At 56.2% G+C, this 20774-nt stretch overlaps 1 protein-coding gene across 1 annotated transcript in view; it reads left to right on the top strand.

Annotated features, from left to right (window-relative positions):
• Positions 1–20774, top strand: part of SCN4A (sodium voltage-gated channel alpha subunit 4) — a 46269-nt gene that overhangs the window by 8610 nt on the left and 16885 nt on the right. The window contains exons 2-15 of the mRNA XM_063404083.1: positions 3899–4197; positions 4502–4620; positions 5571–5660; positions 6295–6423; positions 6522–6613; positions 8140–8469; positions 10114–10177; positions 10750–10891; positions 11619–11831; positions 13274–13429; positions 13642–13765; positions 14889–15127; positions 17276–17449; positions 17735–18091. Of these exons, the coding sequence (XP_063260153.1) occupies positions 3934–4197; positions 4502–4620; positions 5571–5660; positions 6295–6423; positions 6522–6613; positions 8140–8469; positions 10114–10177; positions 10750–10891; positions 11619–11831; positions 13274–13429; positions 13642–13765; positions 14889–15127; positions 17276–17449; positions 17735–18091 (2493 nt within the window). The 5' untranslated portion in view covers positions 3899–3933. The remainder of the gene's footprint in view (positions 1–3898; positions 4198–4501; positions 4621–5570; positions 5661–6294; positions 6424–6521; positions 6614–8139; positions 8470–10113; positions 10178–10749; positions 10892–11618; positions 11832–13273; positions 13430–13641; positions 13766–14888; positions 15128–17275; positions 17450–17734; positions 18092–20774) is intronic.

Genomic DNA, 20774 nt, shown 5'->3' with positions numbered 1-20774 from the left:
CAGGTGATCCCCCAGAAAAATGCCTTACGGGGGGAGAAGCTGGAGCCTGGGTCAGGCAGTGCAGGGATATCCCGACCCCCTGTGTTCCCCAGAGCCAAGAATGTCCTCCCCCCTTCCTCAGCCCATGGGAGGGCATTTTCTGGGCAGAACAAAGTGGATGAGGTGGCTTTTCCAGCAGCCTCAGACAGGACCTGCCACCCTCTGTTACACAGAACCTCTCACACAGCAGCTCCCAAACCAGTCCTGTTATTTTGGAGCCCAAATCCTTTGTGTGCCCTCAGAGCAGCAAAAATATCAGAGGGAACTGAATTTCTCTCTGAGTGCAGCCTGGGCACTCCTGAGCCAGGAGCTGCTCCCAGTTCTGTGCTGGCAATTCCTGATGCAGGAGCTGGGGGTTCACATGCTCATCCAGGACATGCCACAGGCAGTGCCCCAAAGCTGCAACTCACCCGTGTCACAGCAAAAAGGAGTCCTGCAGCTTAGCTGGGCAGCCAAAGTTTAAGAAGCAAATAAAACAGTGCACTGTAGAGACATTTAAAGTGATTGATTTCCCAGCAGGAAGGATGAGGGGGTAGGGATCTTCCTTAACCAGGGACTCTTGGAGGACTCAGGCCCTGGAGAGCTGGGCCAGAGCCCTGAGGGACCTCATGGGTGATTTGTGCCCAGGGCAGCAGCTGTCACTGGGCCTGAACTGCCTTTACCTATGGAGGCGCAAAGAGCTTGATCTGGGTTATTTATAGGAGCTGCTAAGAATGTGCCAGGATGTGCCAGGCCAGGGGCAGGGGCGGCCCCTCCTGCTCCCATGGCCAGGGGGCTGGTCCCAGGGTGGGACCCTCCACCTGGGCTGGTGGGACCAGCCATGTACCCACCCTGTGCCCACCCGGTATGGCACTGGGCTCACTGGGGACAGAGGGGTGCTGGGCTCAGCCCTCACAGGGCCTGGGCTTGGCTTTGGCTCCAAATTTGGGAAGCCACCAGAGATGCTGCTGGCTTCCCGACTGTGGTGTGTGGGATGTGGGCACTGGATCAGTCCTGCTCCTGCTCCCTGGAGTGGCCCCAAAGGGCTCAGAGCAGGACCAAGAGCTGCAAAAGACTCCAAAAAGCCACAAAGAATTCCCATGCCAGGGGTAATACCCGCCCTGAGCCTCCTGGTCTAAGGCCAGGCAGCGCTGCCCTGCCCCAGCATCTCCCTCGGTGGCTCCGGCGCAGCGACACGGAGAGGGGACACGGGCAGGGCTGGGGCCGCTCCATCGCCTGCCGCCGGGACAGGAATGAGCAGAGTCATGGGGCTGCAGAAACCTGAGCCCGGCGCTGATGGCTGGTGGCAGCTGGAGGCAGAGCCACCTCCGCCGGCGGGGACAGCGCTGGGGACCGCGGGCAGCAACCCCTGCACGGAGCGTGGGACAGCGGGGCTCGGGGACAGCGCACGGCCCGGTCCTGACGGCTCTGCAGATACCGATTTCCAGGAAAATTGAGGCTGCCGGGAGCACCGAGCTCCTCTGGGTGCTCAGAGCTGCCAGAGGTGGGGTGGGAAGGGGTTTGTGGGCTCTGTGGGTGCTGCTGGAGCACGGCTGCTGCTCCCTCCGGGACCCCGTGGATCCATTCCCAGCCGGAGGTGGTCTGTGAGCCCCTGCACCAGCATTCCCAGGGGGATTTGGGGTGATAAAGTCAGACACAGCCCTGTGCTTTTTGGCTTCTTTGAGCTCCCAGTTATCGAGGGGGAGGTTCCAGAGCTGCTCAAGTGGAGCAGGAACTGGGTGTAAGTCCAGAGTAACTCCATGAGAAGCAGCACTGGCGGCACCTCTGCCCCCTGCCCCGGCATTGTCCCCTCCCAGAGACACCTGGGGCCCAAAATTCCCTTTTTGTTTGCTTTGGTGAGGTCCCACCTCTGGGGTTCATCCCCCCGTGGGGGACCTGCTCTGGGCTCTGTTTTGCAGCAGTTGGGGCCACAAATTGGGCTGGAGCAGAACTCCACTTAGCAGTGATGTGTCTCAGTTTGTGCCATTAAATAACCTCCTTCAGCAAGGACAATACTCTCCTGAAACAGATGGAGTCAGAGAATCCTTCAGATTGGAAAAGCCCTCAGAGATCATCAAGCCAAACCATTCCACCAGCACTGCCAAAGCCACCACTGGCCCCTGTCTCCAAGTGCCACATCCACACGGCTTTTAAACCCCTCCATGGATGGGGACTCCACAGGCTGGGCAGCCTCTTCCAAAGTCTGGCCAACTTTTCCATGAATAAATTTTCCCAACACCAAATTTGAACTTCTCCTGGCCCAGCCTGAGGCCATTCCCTCTCCTCCTGTCCCTGTTCCCTGGCCAGAGGGAGAGCCCGCCCCCCCCCCGGCTGTCCCCTCCTGTCAGGAGTTGTGCAGAGCCACAAGGTCCCCCTTGAGCCTCCTTTTCTCCAGGCTGAGCCACTTTCCAGCTCCATTTCCAGACTCTTTTCCCATCAGGGCTGTAAATGTACAGTTCTCCCTAATCTCAAAGGGCTGAGGGTTTCCAGCTCTCAGCACAGCAGGGTAGCAGGGTTGGGGCTGTGAGGACTATTGATCCTGAAGGTTTTCTGGGGGCAGGTGCTTGGCAGCTCCACAGAAAGTTTGGGTTTGCCGGTGGGGTGCTTGGTTTGGGAGGGAGAGGCACAGAGGCTGTCCCAGTGTCCATGAGAAGCAGGGCTAAATTTTACAGAATGCTGGGCTCACATCCCACACTATCTGGTGGTTATGGGATGTTTTCAAGGCACAGGGGCTCTAAGCAAGAACCTCTGTGGTGTTGGGGGAGCCTCTGCAGTGTCTCCACTTCTCCCAGGGCGTGTCAGCCTCTTCCCCCAGGGGCAGCCACTCCTCTCCTCCACACTTCCCTCTCTCCAATCCTTTTTGTGCAGCACAACATCCTCACCTCTCCTAACCCACCCACCCTGTTCCTTCTGGGAAGTCATCCTGATCCCTGTAACATTCAAAAGTGCCATTATTGCTTCGTTAAAGGCTCAGGATAAGCCTTGAACACTTCGGGAGCAGAGCCCCGCAGTAGTGCAGGCTCCTCGTGCTTCCCATGGCTGGGAGCTGTGCCAGGGCACAGCCCTGCAAGACCCAGCCTCTCTGGCTGAGGAACCTCTTGTTTAGGGCACCACAGGCCCCTTGCAGGAGCTGCAGGAGTGAAGTTGTTGATGCCCTGCCAAGGGGAGGCAGCTGGAGCAGGGCCGCAGCTTCCCAAGGTTGTGTTGAAACACAGTGTTTGGGTTGTGAAATTGTGTGTCTGACACTGCCAGGTGGTGGCAGGGACACCAGGTGTCCTCATGGTGCCTCCTGAATCACAGAATCACAGAACCACAGAACCACAGAATCACAGAATCATAGAATCACAGAAGCACAGAATCACAGAATCACAGAATTAATGAAGTTGGAGAAGACCTTTGAGATCTTCAAGTCCAATCCATGACCCAACAGTACCTTGTCACCCAGATCATGGCACTCAGTGCCATATCCAGGCTTTCCTTAAACACCTCCAGGGCCAGTGACTCCACCACCTTCCTGGGCAGCCCCTTCCAATGCCCAGCCTTCCTGGGAAAAAATTTCTCCTGATGTCTAGCTTAAACTTCCCCTGGTGCAGCTTAAGTTTGTGTCTCTGTTCCTGGAGCAGAGCCCCCCCCCCCCAGCTGCCCCCTTCTGTCAGGGAGAGCCAGAAGGTCCCCCCTGAGCCTCCCCCAGCCTGAGGCTTCCCAGCTCCAAACGGGACTGGGGGTCTGAGAGGAGCAGCAGCCCAGGGGGTGATCCATGTACGATAACCCCTCCTGCCAGCTCAGGATTTCTGCCACTAACCCATTTGCTACAGCCCCACTGAGATCCCGCTGCCCCCGAGGTGTCCCTGGGTGGTGTTTCAGCCCCGTGTCCCCGCAGGCAGGCCGTGGGTGGCCCGGGAGCAGAATGAGAGGATGGCCGGCCTGCCGCACATCCCGGGCCCTGAGAACCTGCGCCCCTTCACGCCGGCCTCGCTGGCCGCCATCGAGCGGCGCCGGGCCGAGGCCGAGGCGCTCCGCCTGAAGCGGCAGACCGTGGAGATGCCTGAGGAAGAGGAGGTCAAGCCCAGCAGTGACCTGGAAGCCGGCAAGAACCTGCCCCTCATCTATGGTGACCCACCCCTGGAGCTCATTGGGACCCCCCTGGAGGACCTGGACCCTTTCTACAAGGACAAGAAGGTGAGGGCCAGAGCTTTGTCTGTGGTAGGCTTGGTCTTAGGCGTAAGTCTCAGACTTAGGTGTAAGTCTCAAGCAAAGGGCCCAAGAAGGGACCTCCTGTGCTTCCCACTGTGCTTACCTGAGCCCATCATGGTGATCCAGCACCCCAGACTGCTGTGGTTGCTTCTCTTCCAAAGCAGGGAGCATCTCCAAGTCTTTGGAGCCCCAAACACACAGAGAGATCTCCCCTCTGAAGGCAGCCCTTGGTCCGTGGTGTTTTGGGGGGGTGCAGAAGGACTAACCCCCCCCTCTCTTTTCTCCACAGACGTTCATAGTCCTCAACAAGGGCAAGTCCATCTTCCGCTTCTCGGCCACCCCTGCCCTCTACCTGCTGGGGCCCTTCCACCCCGTCCGCAGAGGAGCCATCAAAGTCCTCATCCATTCATATCCTTGATCTCTGGGATGCTTGTCCAGGCCAAACCCTGGTGTGCAGAGTCCAGACAGCCCCAGGAGAGGGACAAGGGAAGGGGCTCATGAGGGGGTGGTGAGGAAACCTCCTGGGCGCCCAGCACAGCCAGGACCTGCTACCCAGTGCTTCAGTCCGAGGAGCAGGTGCTTGATGGGCAAACCTTGGTGGCACCAAGAGTTTGCTCCAGGTTGGAGAGTGGAGGAATCTGTTTGGATGGAGAAGGGAAGAAGCCCAAGTGATGAAGCATCCTAGGGAGAGCTTAAAGGGTTTTGAGGTCTGGGGAGACTGGGAAAGGAAGGGAAAGGTTCATGAGACAGGGAATCTAGTCCCACTGGGAAGTGGGTGAGCAGAGGAGTTCCAAGGAGGCTTTGGGAGAGGGAAGCAGAGGAACCAGGACAGAGAGGGAAAGGCAGGAAAGGAGCACAGGAGCACGAGGGGCATTGCAGGGTGGGTGGAAGTGATCCCAGCAGAGCTCTGGAGGAAGTGGGGGCTCATGGCCAAGAGGGAGTAGGAAAAGAAGGAGGTTTTGTGGCAGAGGGGTCTAAGCCTAAGAGTTAGAACTTTCTAGAAAGAGGTTGAGGGTTTTTGAGGTCTGGAGAGACCATGAAGGGAAGGGAAAGCTGTATCTCAGGGTGATGAAGAGAAAGGAGCACAGGGGGCAGAAAGGGAGGCAGAATGAGCAGAATAGAGCTGGACAGGGGAGCAGGAAGGAAGGGAAGGGGCTGGGAGCATGCAGGGGAGCAGAAAGAAAGAGAAGGGAATGTGAGCACACAACTGAGGCCGGAGAGCAGCAGGAGCAGCAGGCCAGGGTGGGGGACCAAGGAGGCAGCCAGGACCAGAGGACCAGGGACACTTGGCTTCCTGACCGTGGGAGGGGGGTATCCAGGCACCATCCAGAGCATTTGTCCTTGACAAATGCTTTTAAATTATTCAGCATGTTCATCATGATCACCATTTTAACCAACTGCGTGTTTATGACGATGAGCAACCCCCCGGCGTGGTCCAAAAACGTGGAGTGAGTCCTGAGATCCCCCCCGGCCACAGGGACAGCCCAGCTTGGCAATGTCCCTCAGGAAGGACACGACCAAGGCTGAGAGAGGGGGGTGGGGACCCAGGCACCCTTCAGAGCAAGAGAGGTGTCACGGGAAGGAGCTGGTGGCCCTCGGAAGGGATGTTCATACTATCCATAGGGCATTGAAGAGTGAGAATGTTTCAGAATGCTGCCCAAAATCTGGTGGGTCCCCATGTCTGGAGAGCCCTGAAGAGCAGGTTGGGCTGGGGTGGGTCAGCACTGTGAGCCTGGAGAGGCTGTGCTGATCCACCTGTCCATGGACATCCCAGGGGAGAGGGGAAATCCAGCATTTTCTGCTGTGGTTCTGCACAGTCAGGTCTTACCAGGACTTGACAGAGAGCGTGGGGGTGGTGGGACATCAGCAGGGACAGAGGTATTGCAGAACTGTCACCAGAGACTGGTACCTTGAGATGTCCCAACCCACCTTACAAGGTGAGGTGAAAACCTCTCCCAGTGCTGAAGCACCCCAAAAACCCATCAGCCCCCAAACTCAGCTCCTCAAGATATTACCCTGGGTGGGGTGGACAAAAACCTTGGACCTGGGCAAGTGTCACCTGAGTGACCAGTCCTGTTCCAGATATGCCTTCACTGGGATCTACACCTTTGAGTCTCTCATCAAGATCCTGTCGAGAGGCTTCTGCATCGACGACTTCACATTCCTGCGCGACCCGTGGAACTGGCTGGACTTCATGGTCATCTCCATGGCGTGAGTCCAGCGGGACGGGGAGGGCAGGAGGGGAATCCAGAGGAACGAGGGGTGCTCCGGGCAGAGCCCCTGGAGCTCTTCCCTCTCCTGTCCCACAGCTACATCACCGAGTTCGTGGACCTGGGGAACATCTCTGCTCTCAGGACCTTCCGTGTCCTCCGTGCCTTGAAAACCATCACGGTGATACCAGGTGGGACTCAGAGAAGGGCCCTCCCCTCCGTGCCTCCCCATGAGCTCAGGTATTCCCACCGTTCCCAGCAATTCCTGGTTCTTTTGGCAGGTCAAAAAGAAAACAGAGGAAATGAGGTATTTGATAAATTTTCCATGTAATTCAGCTTTTGGGCCAGGTCCTGCTGATTTTACATCTTAAAATCAGCTGCACTCATCAGGTTGTTTGGCAGCCCCTGAAGGGGCAGGTGTGATGTTTTTAAGGCTCCTTGGAGATGAATTAAGGGAATTTGTTCTCCCAGTGGATTTATGGGTTTGATAAACCAAATCTCTCAGTTTTTGAAGCTATGGACTCAGTTTTGTGCCCACTGTTGGCTGTTCTGGTGCTGAGGCTGAGATATTTGACAGGTATTGGTTTAACATCACCTGAAACATCCAGACTCGTGTGAGGAGCACCTTATCAAATCTCTCTAACTGCTGATTTCCAAATTTGATACCATTTCAACACTGTGCTTTCAACACCTGGTGCAAGCACTCAGAAATTTGAAGTGTGAGATTGAACTGAAAATGAAAATGAAAATTCCTTGTGGTGAATAAATCCTTGTGGTGTCCCTGCAGGCTCCAGATAGTGAGGGTTCACATTTGAATGCTTATTTTACTTCATGAAACAGGCTAAAAATTGCATTGAGCAAAATGTTAACCGTTGCTTCTTTCTGGAACGACATTCCCAAGGGCTCTGCAGAAATAGCAGTGGCAAAAATAAGCTGGTTTAGAACATCTGACCTTGGTCAGGCCCTTGGAGAAGAGGATTTTACCTAAATAGTTTGGGGAATGAGGAGCTGGCAGGAGGACAGGGCCAAAGTCATTTCCTTGGAGAATTTCTCCATGTGAGAAAGCTCTGGGCTCAGAGAAGCTCTAAAGATGAACATTGGGACATTCCAGCATTGCCCATCATCTATGCAGACCTTGGCTGGTAGGAACTCTGTGCTCTACGGAAAATCCCACTGAGGGTCTGTGGATGAGCCTCCTCTGGGGAGGGAACGGTGATTAATCCAGATGTCATCTGTCACCTTCACTTGGGCACAGCAGGGATTTCCCAGCTTGAAGGGATCAGGATGAGGGGTCTGGTTGGGCTCCCAGGCACCCAGGGACAGGAGTTAGACCATGGAGGCTTTTTTGGAAAGGTGCACAGCATCATCCAGCTGGGCTAGCAAAGAGTTTCTCCACGTCCCGCTCTAAAGTGCTTCACTCCAGTCTTTGGTACAAAAAAATGCCAGATTGTGGCATTTAGGGAAAAAAGAAAATCTAAAGGAATTGATGGCTTCCAGGCTGGGATGGGCCTTGGTTTGGACATCCCAAGGCTGAGATGGTGAAGTCACCAGCACCAACCCAGGGGTGACAGTTCTGGGGGGCCCAGCCATGTGTGGGGACACAGCCGAGATCTGAACTCAGTGGTGACACACCACAGCCAGCACCTTTGGGGACACCACAGCCTGCTCCCCACAATTAACAAATGAGCAATCAGCTCAGCAGTGACGCCTCCCCCAGGGCTGAAGACGATTGTGGGGGCTCTGATCCAGTCGGTGAAGAAGCTCTCGGACGTGATGATCCTCACGGTTTTCTGCCTGAGCGTCTTCGCCCTCATCGGCCTCCAGCTCTTCATGGGCAACCTCCGGCAGAAGTGTGTGCGGTGGCCTCCCCCCAACAGCACCTTCCTGGAGGATCTGGGGCTGGACAACGACACCTTGGTCAACTCAACCTTCTACGACTTCATGGATGACTTCACCGGGAACTTCACAGGGAACTTCACTGGGAACTTCACTGGGAACTTCACCAGCAACAGCACCTTTGACTTCGAGGCCTACATCAGCGATGAAGGTAAAGCTCCTGCAGCCCCTCCTCCTCTGACCCCTCACCCTGGTTTGCTCCTCAGGTTCCTGCTCGTCCTGGCTACTCCACAGTTTGCTCACCTGGATCTTCCTGCCGAGGCTGGTGGGTGGAACAGGCTGTGCACCCTCACAGAAGGGACAGATGGGATCAAATCCCCCTGGACAGGAAAAATGAGCTCCACTTGGACAAGCTCAGCTCTTCCAGAAAGGTTTCACAACAGGAAGGTTTGGATGGACCAGTGCCTCCATCTCTCTCAAGGCCAGTGTCCCATCGGGGTGGTTACGGCAGGGAGACCAAACCCTTGAGGAGCAGGTGGAACTTCGGGTGGAAAACCAGAGGAAAAGATGCAGGAATGACATTTTTAATCCACTTTTCACTATCTGGAATCCTCCCCAGGCACCACAGTGCCCAATCAACCCTTTATGCAACACCACAGGAGCCACAGCAGGGGAGGGAGGGTGGGGGAAGGGAGGGAGGGGTGGGACCAGCACAGTTCCTCAGGAAAGTCTGGGGTGCTCCTTTCGTACCCCTGCTTTGAAAATTTTGCCCAAAGTGTGGTGACTTTTTTGTTTGTTCTTCAGTTTTAAGTTTTTAATTCCATGAAAATGTAAACATCTCAGCAAATGTGCCTGGTGGAGCTGCAGGGTGTCCCACAGGGATGCTCCACATCTCATTCAGGACCCTCAGCAGAGCTCAGAAGGCTGGGCTGGGTCTCAGCTGAGCTGCTTGGCCCAACAGTCAGCTCTGACATTCATTACAGGAGAGTTTTGGTAGGGGACAAGTTCAATCCATAGGATCTGATGAGCTCCATGCAAAGAGCAGCTGCCCAAGGGTGCAGCAGAGCAGCTGCTTGGGCCAGGCCAAAACCTGGAACTGCACAAACAGGACATTTCCTCCCTGAGCCCACACAGCACAGAGAGAAGCTGCATGGCAAAAAGGCAGGCAGAGGCAGGGAGCATTCAGGAAGCTCCAGAAGTCCTGGGAGGGCCGTGCTGGGTGATGTTCAGGATTGGACCCAGCTGCCCTCTGCCGTGTCCAGGTGTGGGTGTCTGCAGCTGTCCCTGGGGCAGGTGACCCGTGGTGGCACTGCTTGGCAGCTGCTGTGGCTCTGGATCTGTGCTGGAGCCATAGGGAAGAGCTTTAAGGACTCCTGGTGTGTGAGCAGGGTGGGGGTGTCCCCACCAGAGATGGGAGCAGCAGGAGAAGATGTAGCCATAGAACAGGAGCAGTTTCCCCAGGTTTTTCTGGAACTCCTGCAGTGCCCTGTGCTTGGTGCTTCCTGCCAATGCCCTGATTTCCCAGGAAAACAGGCCAGCCCTCATCCTTTGACCTCATGTTAACCCATTTATCCAGGTAGCTTGGCCCTGACCAGATCCAGAGCTGTTTCCAGGCTTGGGAGGGACCTGGCTGGGTTGATGAAACAATCCCAGGAGCTCCCTGAGACAGAGCCAAGACAAACAGCAAAGTCAACAGAGAGTAGATACCCAGGCGCCTGACACTGGGAATCAGCAAATTCCCCTGGGATTCAAGGAATTTCCCTGACAGCAGGAGTTTGAAAATCAATGTTTGTTCTTATTTATTCATTCATTTATTTGTTTATTTGTATTCCTTGCTCTTTCCCCATCTGCAAAGCCAATTACTATTTCCTGGAGGGAGCCCTCGATGCCCTGCTCTGCGGGAACAGCAGCGATGCTGGGTGAGTGAGACCCTCTGGCACAGCTCGTGGGATCCCTGATGCTTGGGATGGGACAGGGTTGGGTCTGGGAATGTGGCTCTGCAGGGGAACAGTCCAGGAATCCCAATGGATCAGCTTGGGGACCATCCTGAAGGTGTCAGCTGGATCACCCCAATGGTATCAGCTTGAGGGGGTGTTGATCCAGGCATCCCAACTGTTCCAGCTTTGGGGATATCAGCTGGAGCATCCCGAGGGTATCAGCTTGAGGGGGTATCAGTCAGAGCATCCCAACAGTTATCAGCTTGGGGTTGTCAGTCTGGGCATCACAACTGATTCCACAGCTTCAGGTGGAATCAGTCCAGGCACCCCAAATGTATCATCTTGAGGGGTCTCAGCCTGAGCATCCTGCCTGGATCAGCTTTGGGGGGTACCAGGTGTCAGGCAGGGGCAGATGGGATCAATCCAGGCATCCCACCTGTCTCATCCTGGAGGGGAGGGTCCCCCCCTGCAGCCCCCCTCTGTATGGGGTGGGTTTGGGATGGGTTTGGCTGTGGGACTGTGCCAGGGTCTCACCCCTGCTGCCCCCCTGGCAGGAAGTGCCCCGAGGGCTACGAGTGCATGAAGGCTGGGAGGAACCCTAACTACGGCTACACCAGCTACGACACCTTCAGCTGGGCCTTCCTGGCCCTCTTCCGCCTCATGACCCAGGACTACTGGGAGAACCTCTTCCAGCTGGTAGGCACTGCCCTCCATCCCTGTGCAAGGGCTCCTCTGGTTTCCATGCTGCTCCTGAGGTGACAAGTCACTCACTGGAAGCCTGTGGGTCCTTTTCCTGTGGTTTGTGGATCCAGCCAGGAGCAGTGGGGGTGGGATGGTCTCATTTACTGCTTCCCTAACATGGGAGTGCAGTGTATTTCCCAGGATGCAGCCAGCTCTGTCATGGAAAGCAGGGATTTCTAAGATTGTCCAGAGCATCTCTGGCTCACGCTGAGGGAGAGGATAAAGAGAAGTCAGGTCACTTGTGCCCTCGTGGAGTTGTCCTCTAGGGAGGCACCACAAAACCCCAGCTGACCAGGCTGCAGAGGCTGGCCAGGTAAAAGGGATCCCACACCTAAGGCTACTCCTGTCCTTGGGAAAGGTTTGCCCAGATCACCAGAGTCAGAAAAGGACCATGCTGGCCTGAGGGTGAGGGGCTGAGCAAAGCCAGCCAGTGATGGAATATTGGTCCCACCTCCATCGCCCCCAGCCCTTGGGAACCTTGGGAGCCAAAGCTTCTCTCTGCCTCCCACCAGTCCCAACCCAGTGCCAGGGCCTGCAGGAAGGTCCATTGGACCAACCCTTGGAGATGACAGAAACAAAATATTTCCCTCCTACCACAACCAGGAGGGTGTCCCGGACAGCACCTTCTCCTGGGAGCGTCACCAAAGTGACATGGTGACATCCCTGCCACTTCTCCCCACAGACACTGCGGGCAGCAGGGAAAACCTACATGATCTTCTTCGTGGTGATCATCTTCCTGGGCTCCTTCTACCTCATCAACCTCATCCTGGCCGTGGTGGCCATGGCCTATGCCGAGCAGAACGATGCCACCCTGCTGGAGGAGCAGCAGAAGGAGGAGGAGTTCCAGCAGCTCATGGAGCAGCTGAAGAAGCAGCAAGAGGAGCAGGAAAGGCTGGTGAGTGGGAAGAGTGCAGGCCAAAATGAGGAGTCTTGGGAATAGGGAGAGGAAATGGAGGCAGCAGCAAGCACGGTGTAAAATCCAAAGTAAAACTCCATTTGGTCCATAGGAAAAAAAGAAAAAATGGGTTAAGTATTTTGGGCATCACATCTGAATCAAAAAACTGAGACACTATCATGGGTGGGGACAAAAAAGGCTGAAAATACCAAATTTTCACATCCAAATCCCAGCCCAGGGTGCATTGGGAGGCAGCAGAGAGGAGCAGCACAGGGGTGAGGTGTTGTTTGAGAGGAAGTGAGGGACATAAAAGGCCTCAGGAGTTCCAGGGGATCTCCTGCAGCACATCAGGAAGCCTGGCAGAAGCCCAGCTTGGTGTCACCAGGGCACAAAGGAAGATGTGGACAGCTGCAGCACAGCTCGGTGTGTCAGCAAACCCTTGGCTTTGGAGACACAACAAAGACCTCGAGACATCCTGCACCTCACCAGGGACATCCTGGTGTCCCACGGGAGCCAAGGAAACCTGGAATGTTTCCTTGTGTCCATACTCATTGCAGGAGGGTTGGAACTTCAAATTTTAATAGCACTGTTGGAAAGACAAAAACAAAAACAAAAACAAAACATAAAAAAACCACACACACACAAAGAAAAAAACCAACAAAAAAACCCCAAAAACCCCAAAAAACAAACAAACAAACAAACAAACAAACAAACACCCCAAAACCTGAGATAATTGTACGTGTAATGGAAATGTGATAATATAACGTTTCGGGGCGGGGGTGGGAATTAAATTTTGATCCAAACATTCTGAAATTCAGTGCAAGTGCAACTATCCTTTTTGGTCACATTTCAGTAAAAGCCTTGAGAATTTTGCTTCTTTGCCATTTTGGATGAGAACTCATTGCAAAGGATAAGGTTTCCTGCTTGAAAAACCAAGGTTTTCTCAGTTTTGTCCTTAGGAATTATTCTCCCTGATCAAATCTGAACAGATCTAACTCAGCTGTGGAGAGCTGAGTGCAGGGGGTGCAAGGGAAAGGGAAAGGGAAAGGGAAAGGGAAAGGGAAAGGGAAAGGGAAAGGGAAAGGGAAAGGGAAAGGGAAAGGGAAAGGGAAAGGGAAAGGGAAAGGGAAAGGGAAAGGGAAAGGGAAAGGGAAAGGGAAAGGGAAAGGGAAAGGGAAAGGGAAAGGGAAAGGGAAAGGGAAAGGGAAAGGGAAAGGGAAAGGGAAAGGGAAAGGCCTGGAAACCCCAGGACATCTTGGGTTGGAAGGGACCTGAAAGCTCATCCAGTCCCATCCCTGCCATGGGACCCCTCCCGCTGCCCTAGGTTGCTCCAAGCCTCGCCCATCCAGGGACAGAGGGGATTTTCCAAGCCCCTGGAGCCCTCAGCCAGGCGGGCTGTCCCCAGGGCTGTGGGCACAGGGGTGACAGGCCGGGCTGTGCAGTTGCAGGAGCGCGCATCCAGCAGCGATTCCCTGCCCAGCAGCGTGGCCAGCAAGGGGCACGACCCGGACCTCAGCAGAGACCAGGACAAGGCCAAGGACTGCAACGGGCAGGTGGTGCCCAAGATCACCCTGCAGCGATCCGACACCGTCGTTGATGTAGGTGCCAGCTCTGCCCCTGGGTGCCCACCCTGCCCAGCCTCCTGACAGGGCAGGCTTGTGTCCACCTTGCTGTGGGTTGGGTCCTACAAGCCTTTTTGGGGTCCTCACCTTGCACCTGGAGGTCTCTTCAGACCATTCCCTGTTTTCTGCCTGTTCTGCCTTTCCCAGAGCATGGAATAATTCTGCATCCCTCCCTCCTCTCCTCCCAGTTCAACCCCACATATGAGTCAGAGAAGCCGGACCTCAACCACCTCACTGTGGGCAACCAAGACGGGCCAGGGCTGGAGAAGAGGGTGGGAAGTGCCATCAGTGTCATCTCCAACGCTGTGGAAGGTATGTCCCACTGGGTGAGGGTCCTGGTCAGTGCTGGAGGGCCTGGGTTGGTGACAGTGGCTGTCCCAAATTCCCGGCCCCACATGAGGGATGACTCCAGCCCTGGGATCTCTGTATACGTCAGTGATGCTTAAACCAGACTTTTCATCCCAGCTCACTGGGATGATGGCTGGAGGCAATAATCCAATATCTCACACAAATTAATGGGATTGCAGGTGATTAGAGGAGTCTCTAGAGCCAACTGGGAGCTGCTGAGCCGCTTCCCAGGAGCTGCTGTGTCAGCTTCAGCAAAAAGCACCATGAACTCAGCAGTTCGTGTCCCCTGACCCCCAAGAACGGACACGAAACCCACTGGTCAGCACAGAGCTGTCCCCTTGGATGTCCTGGCAATCTCAGGGTGACAGCAACACCTCAAATCCTGCCCAGGGACTGGGAGCAGGATTGGATCCACAATTCCCTGGCTTATCTGCATTTCCATCCCTCTCCAGTTTGGAGGGCCAGGTCTGTGCCTGGGCATGGGAAGGCTCCTCCTTTTAGCCCCCATATTTTTTGGGACGCCAAAATACAAAAAAATCTAAAGCTTTTAGAAAGCATCCAAAGGAGGGCTAAGATGAAGAAGGATCTGGAGGAGCGACATGAGGAGTGGCTGAGGTCACTTGGTTTGTTCAGCTGGAGAAGAGGAGCCCAAGGTCAGACCTCAGCTCTTCCCCAGGGGCAGCTCCAGTCTCTGCTCCCTGTGACAGGGACAGGACCCAGGGAATGACTGGAGCTGTGCCAGGGAGGCTGGGATGGATACTGGGAAAGGTTCTTCCCTCAGAGGGTGCTGGCACTGCCCAGGCTCCCCAGGGAATGGTCCCAGCTCCGAGGCTGCCAGAGCTCCAGGAGTGTTTGCACAGCGCTGCCAGGGATGACCAGGGTGGGGTTGTTGGGGTATTTGTGCAGGGCCAGGAGCTGGATCAATTACCCCCGTGGATGTCCTCCAGCTCAGAATACTCCATGATATTTAAAATCATAGATCATCCAGAGCTGGTCCAGGACCCCAGGAGAACGTCTCCTGAGGGTCAGCACTTTGCCACCCTGGTGAGGACAAGATAACCCCACACTTTTCCTTTCCCACCCTCAGAGCTGGAAGAAGCCCACCAGAAATGCCCACCCTGGTGGTACAAATTTGCCCACACATTCCTGGTCTGGAATTGCTGCCTTCCGTGGGTGAAGCTGAAGGAGTTTGTCAAGCTGGTGGTGATGGACCCCTTCGTGGACCTGGGCATCACCATCTGCATCGTGCTCAACACCCTCTTCATGGCCATGGAGCACTACCCCATGACGGAGGAGTTTGAGAACGTGCTGACCGTGGGGAACCTGGTAGGGAGCTCCACCCCTCCCCTTTGGAGCCCAGCAGCCCCACCCCAGTCCCGGGGCGCAGATCCCCCTGTGCTGCTGTCAAACATCTCCGCTGCTGCCAGAGCACTGCAGGGGTGTGAAACACCCCAGCTGCTGACTGGGCACTGTAGGCTCTGCCCACAGCACCCTGCACAGGGCTGGGCTGCAGCACGGCCCAGAGCAAGGGCACTGATGTGGGATCCTGCATTCCCTGCTCCCCTCCTGCTGCAGCCCCTGCCTGAGCCACCCTCATCACAACCCTGCTGCCAGCCCTGGGGGACACCACAGTGTCCCTGCAACACTGGGTGGCCACAGGGCAGAGCAGAGGGTGTCCCAGATTGTGGGAACAAACAGGTCCCCACTGAGCAGGAAGCAACAATGCAGTATTAAAATTAATAATAATGATCAGGGATTTGCCCAGTGGGATCATTGCAAATCTCAGCGGTCCTGATTTTATAGGTGAAGTTAGTGGCTGCTCCTGCTTGGAGCTGGCAACAAATGGCTCTGAGCTGGGTGGATCTGCTGGTGGGACAGCCTGGGAGCTGCTGGCAGCGATGGGAAATGCACTAAGGAATGGCTCAGCTCCCATCCCCTCTGCCATGGGAAATGCACCAAGGAATGGTTCAGCTCCCATCCTCTCTGCCATGGGAAATGCACCAAGGAATGGTTCAGCTCCCATCCCCTCTGCCATGGGAAATGCACGAAAGAATGGTTCAGCTCCCATCCCCTCTGCCATGGGAAATGCACCAAGGAATGGCTCAGCTCCCATCTCCTCTGCCATGGGAAATGCACCAAGGAATGGTTCAGCTCCCATCCCCTCTGCCATGGGAAATGCACCAAGGAATGGTTCAGCTCCCATCCCCTCTGCCATGGGAAATGCACCAAGGAATGGTTCAGCTCCCATCCCCTCTGCCATGGGAAATGCACTAAGGAATGGCTCAGCTCCCATCTCCTCTGCTCCAGCGCCTGCCGGGCCCCTGGAAGCGCGGCCCTGCGGTGGCAGATGCCGCTGCCCGGGCGGGCGGGACCGGCTCTGGTTTCATTCAGGAAATACAAGGGGATTAATGGCACCGTGCTCAAGGCACGGCCGGGCTGAGGTGGCTCTAGCCCTTCCTTCGAGCCGGGAGCGGAGCCTGGCTGCGGGTGCATCCCCGGAGGAAGGACCTGCCGGGGGATGGGAGCAGGCGGGGGAGATCCCACCGGGGCAGGGCTCCCCCCGCATGCCCTGGCTGTGCCCCAGGTGGGAGCTGCAGCGCTGCTACCGCAGGGTGTCAAGGACAAGGGCAGGGATCAGCTGGGAGAGGCAGGATGGGGGATAATTGTGGCCTGCCATGCTGGCGACACATGGGGACAATCCCCTGGGATACTGGAGCAGAACAAGGGATGTTTGTGGCCTGCCATGCTAAGGACCCCTGGGATGCAGCTGCAGGAGCAGGACAGGAACATTTGTGAGCTGGCGTGGAAGGGACACATGGGGACAATCTCCTGGGATACTGGAGCAGGACAGGGGACGTTTGTGGGCTGGCATGCAAGGGACACGTGGGGACAACCTTCAGCATGCAGGAGCAGCAGTGTCCCTGCTGCTCCTCCCTGCTCAGTCAGGGACAGACCTGTCCCAACACCATCCCCAGCCAGGGCAAACCTGTCACCAGGCCCTCTGCATGTGCTGTGCCATGGAATTGCAGCAGGAATGTCAATTGTCACCTGGCTGAGCCCCCTCTGCAGTGACACAGTACTGCAGGTGCTGTAGTGGCCCCAGGAAAGGAGCAATGTGTGAAATCCAGCTCAGCTGTCACAGGGCTCAGGGAGGGACAGGGCCCTCCCAGCTCCAGTGCTGGGCATCTGTGATTTCCTAGTTATTCCAAAGGTGTCTCTTTGCCAAGGAAATTTTATTTTTAATTTCCAGCTGCCAAAACCCACCTTTGTGCCCCTCCAGAGGAATCGGTCACCAGTATTCCCAGTCTGGCTTCACCAGCCACACTGGGCAGCATCTGGGGAGCTCATTCCCAACTGGAAGTGGCCCTAACAGAGTGAAATGCTTTGGGAATACACCAAAAAAGAGGGATGCTGCCCACCCCACAGCTCAGCAGTGGTGTATGAACAAGTGATCAAGAGCGCTGCTTCCCACAGGTCTTCACGGGGATCTTCACAGCGGAGATGGTCCTGAAGCTCATTGCTCTGGATCCCTATGAGTATTTCCAGCAGGGCTGGAACATCTTTGACAGCTTCATCGTCACTCTGAGCCTGGTGGAGCTGGGCTTGGCCAACGTGCAGGGGCTGTCCGTGCTCCGCTCCTTCCGCCTGGTACGTGCCAGGGGACACCTGGGCGGTGACAGGGACAGGGTGGGGGGGACTTGTCCAGCCTCCTTCACAGTGGAGGCTCAGGTTGGGAGGGACCAACTTGGCCCCTGTTAAAGATAAGACTAAGTCAAATATTCAGGGAAGTTGGAGTCAGAGCATTTTGGGGTTTAACCCCTCCTGCCTCGGTCAAACAGCCCTGGCAGGGTCAAATGGCAGTGCTACAGCCGTGCTGGCACCTCGTGGCAATGACACCCCCAGCCACCCCCCTTCTCTCCTTGCCCCCCGCAGCTCAGGGTTTTCAAGCTGGCCAAGTCCTGGCCCACCCTCAACATGCTCATCAAGATCATCGGCAACTCCGTGGGCGCCCTGGGCAACCTCACGCTGGTCCTGGCCATCATCGTCTTCATCTTCGCTGTGGTAGGGATGCAGCTCTTCGGCAAGAGCTACATCGAGTGCGTGTGCAAGATCTCCGTGGACTGCACCCTGCCCCGCTGGCACATGAACGACTTCTTCCACTCCTTCCTCATCGTCTTCCGCATCCTCTGCGGGGAGTGGATCGAGACCATGTGGGACTGCATGGAGGTGGCCGGCCAGACCATGTGCCTCATCGTCTTCATGATGGTCATGGTCATTGGGAACCTTGTGGTGAGCTTGGGGCAGGGACAGGGGGGCTGTGGGGCAGGAACACCTCTGTCCAGCTCGGCCTCCCCACGGGGCTGTGCCCATGGGCAGGGTCTGGTTGGAGATGCAGAGAGCACAGGAATTCCCCTCCCTCCCAGGCCCCTGGGATGGGCGGTGTCAGCTCTGTGTGAAACAGAGAGAGAAGTGATTCCTGAGGGACCTCCAGCTGAAACCAGGCCAGGAACTGGCAGGAAACTGAGGCACAGAAAACACAAATGGGCTTTAGGCAGAGGCAGGAGCAACTCTGGGATAAAACACAGCTCAGCTTCAAGCTGCCCTCTGTCCTCCACATGGCTTTTCCAGCCCCATTTGCCACTCTCCCAATGAGGCAGAGCTCCATCCATCCATCCATCCATCCATCCATCCATCCATCCATCCATCCATCCATCCATCCATCCATCCATCCATCCATCCATCCATCCATCCATCCCTCCATCCATCCTTCCATCCATCCGTCCGTCCATCCATCCATCCATCCCACCCTTTGCTCGAGGTGCTTTAGGGAGCAGCCCCCCCTGTCCTCCCCCCAAGGCTCCTGCAGATCCCAAAGCTCCTCAGTCCTCACCGTGCTCCAGGTGACATCTGCTGATGGCCAACCTCCTTCCCTGTGTCTGTGGGACCCCCTGCTCCCCTCACCCCCATCCTGCCCCCACCCTCCCCGCTCCCCCTGGCTGCCTGTGCTGCCTGAGCTACAGGTCTGCGAGTTCCAGGCGAGCGTGAAATCCTTTCTAAACTTGGTAACCCCATCGCTGGCAGCTCTGGAGCTTGTTTTGCAGCCTGCGTGGGCCCTGCTCTCCCTTCTTGAGGAGCAGGGCAAGGGAGGGAAGCGTAGACTCGCTCCTATTACTTGCTGGGATTGTGTAATCCCTTTGGAATTTGCTTTGAAAAACTATCCGCCCCCGGGAGTTGCTGACCCCTGTCCCCAGGGAGGCTCTGAAAGGAGCCTGGGGAGAAACCCAGAGCAGCCCCCGGCTCGGGTCAGCTTGGAGTGTGCCACTTTGAGATCAGAAATTTGGGCTTTGAGTGCCTCTTGGCTCCCCTGGCTCATTCCAGGGATTTGGGGCTTTGAAGGGAGAGCCCCTGGCTGCAGACCTTGCCCCAGGCCTGTGCTGGGCAAAGAGGGGAGCAACCCCGTGGCCCTCCGGGCTGCCCATCTCCCACCAGTCAGCAAAGGTTTGTGATGCCACCTTTCCAGGGGACTGTAAGGCTGGGTCAGGCTGAACATCACCCATAAGGGCACCTGTAAGGAGCAGGAGCCTCTCCAGAACCATCTGCAGGGAGTGCAGGAGTTTGGACTGGGGATCACTCCTGGGGCTCCCTGCAGAGCCCTCCCAAAAGGGGCTCTGGGAAGTTTTCCTCTTCTGGAGCTCATTTTTGGAGTAGCACAGTCTGCCCACGTCTCCAGGAGACTGCTCTGGAGAAGAGGCAGCACAATTTCAGCTGGTGGGGTCAGTGACGGCCCTCCCAGAGATGTGGGTGCCCCCATCCCAAAGGTGTGGGTGTCCCCATCCCAAAGGTGTCAGTGTCCCTATCACAGAGGTATGAGTGTCCCTATCCCAGAGGTGCCAGTGTACCCATCCCAGAGGTGTGAGTGTCCCCATCCTAGAGGTGCCGGTGTCCCCTCCCTGAGCTGCACCCCAGCCCTCGGGGCACCCCTGCAACTCCTGCACGGGCTCCATTTCCAGCCCAGCAGAGAAACACGGAGCACTCTGTGCCCTCCTCCTCCTCCTCTGCCGGGCTCTCCTGGCCGTGCCTCAGGTATTTCCGAGTCCTGGAGCCCGTCCCAGAGGCTCCCAAGTATCCCTGTCCAGGGAGGTGTGTGTTTCTCCGCGCTTCCCCTCCTTCCTTCTCCGCGCAGGAGGAAGGTGACCCGTCCTTTGCTCTTAATGACACTTAGAGCATTTCCTTTGGAGTTATTCAGGGAAAAGGGAGGAAGTCAGTCGGGTGACAAGGGAACGGAGCTCTGCCCAACAAAGACACAGCCAGCGGCACCCATTAACTGTAACTGGTACTTAACGGGGGCATTCAACTGCTGGGCCCGCGGGGATTTATTTAAAGACGTGGTTTAAGGCACATGGCATGAGCCATGTGAAAACAGCAGTGTCCTTGGATAGCAGCTAATTCCCGTCTCAGATGCGCTGCTGGCACCGCACGGCACGGCACAAACACCGACAGCTGTGGGCCGGGTCTGTCCCTGCTCCGCTCCAGGGGCTCCCCGTCCCACTCCTCTGCTCCCGAGCTGCTCCATGTTTCTGGCAGGCAGCAACCCCAGCTGTGCCAGGAGAGGCTGTGGTGGGGTCCAGTCACGTTTTGGGATGGTGAAGGAGAAGGCACACGAGCCCTTGCTTAGAGTTACACAGAGCATTTACTGGCTGATGCTGAGGTGAAACATCGCTTTGAGGGAGCAGAGCTGTGTCTGGGACACAGGGATGGGGTCACAGCTGGGGTTCAGGCTCCTCCACGGCTCCAGGATGTGGGAGACCCTCGGGAGCTTGCTGGGCATAAGGGCTACCAAAGCCAGGGAAGACGAGAGCTGCAGCTGAGAGGACAAGCAGGAGGTTTCATTCTGGGGTGAGAAGGGGCATAATCACAGAGTCATGAAATCCCACACTGGTTCGGGTTGGGAGGGACATTAAAGACACTCAGC

Source organism: Prinia subflava, chromosome 8, assembly GCF_021018805.1.
Source record: "Prinia subflava isolate CZ2003 ecotype Zambia chromosome 8, Cam_Psub_1.2, whole genome shotgun sequence".
Classification (NCBI taxonomy): domain Eukaryota; kingdom Metazoa; phylum Chordata; class Aves; order Passeriformes; family Cisticolidae; genus Prinia; species Prinia subflava.
Note: the sequence above shows the minus strand (reverse complement) of the source record. Positions and strands in the feature narration are given on the sequence as shown.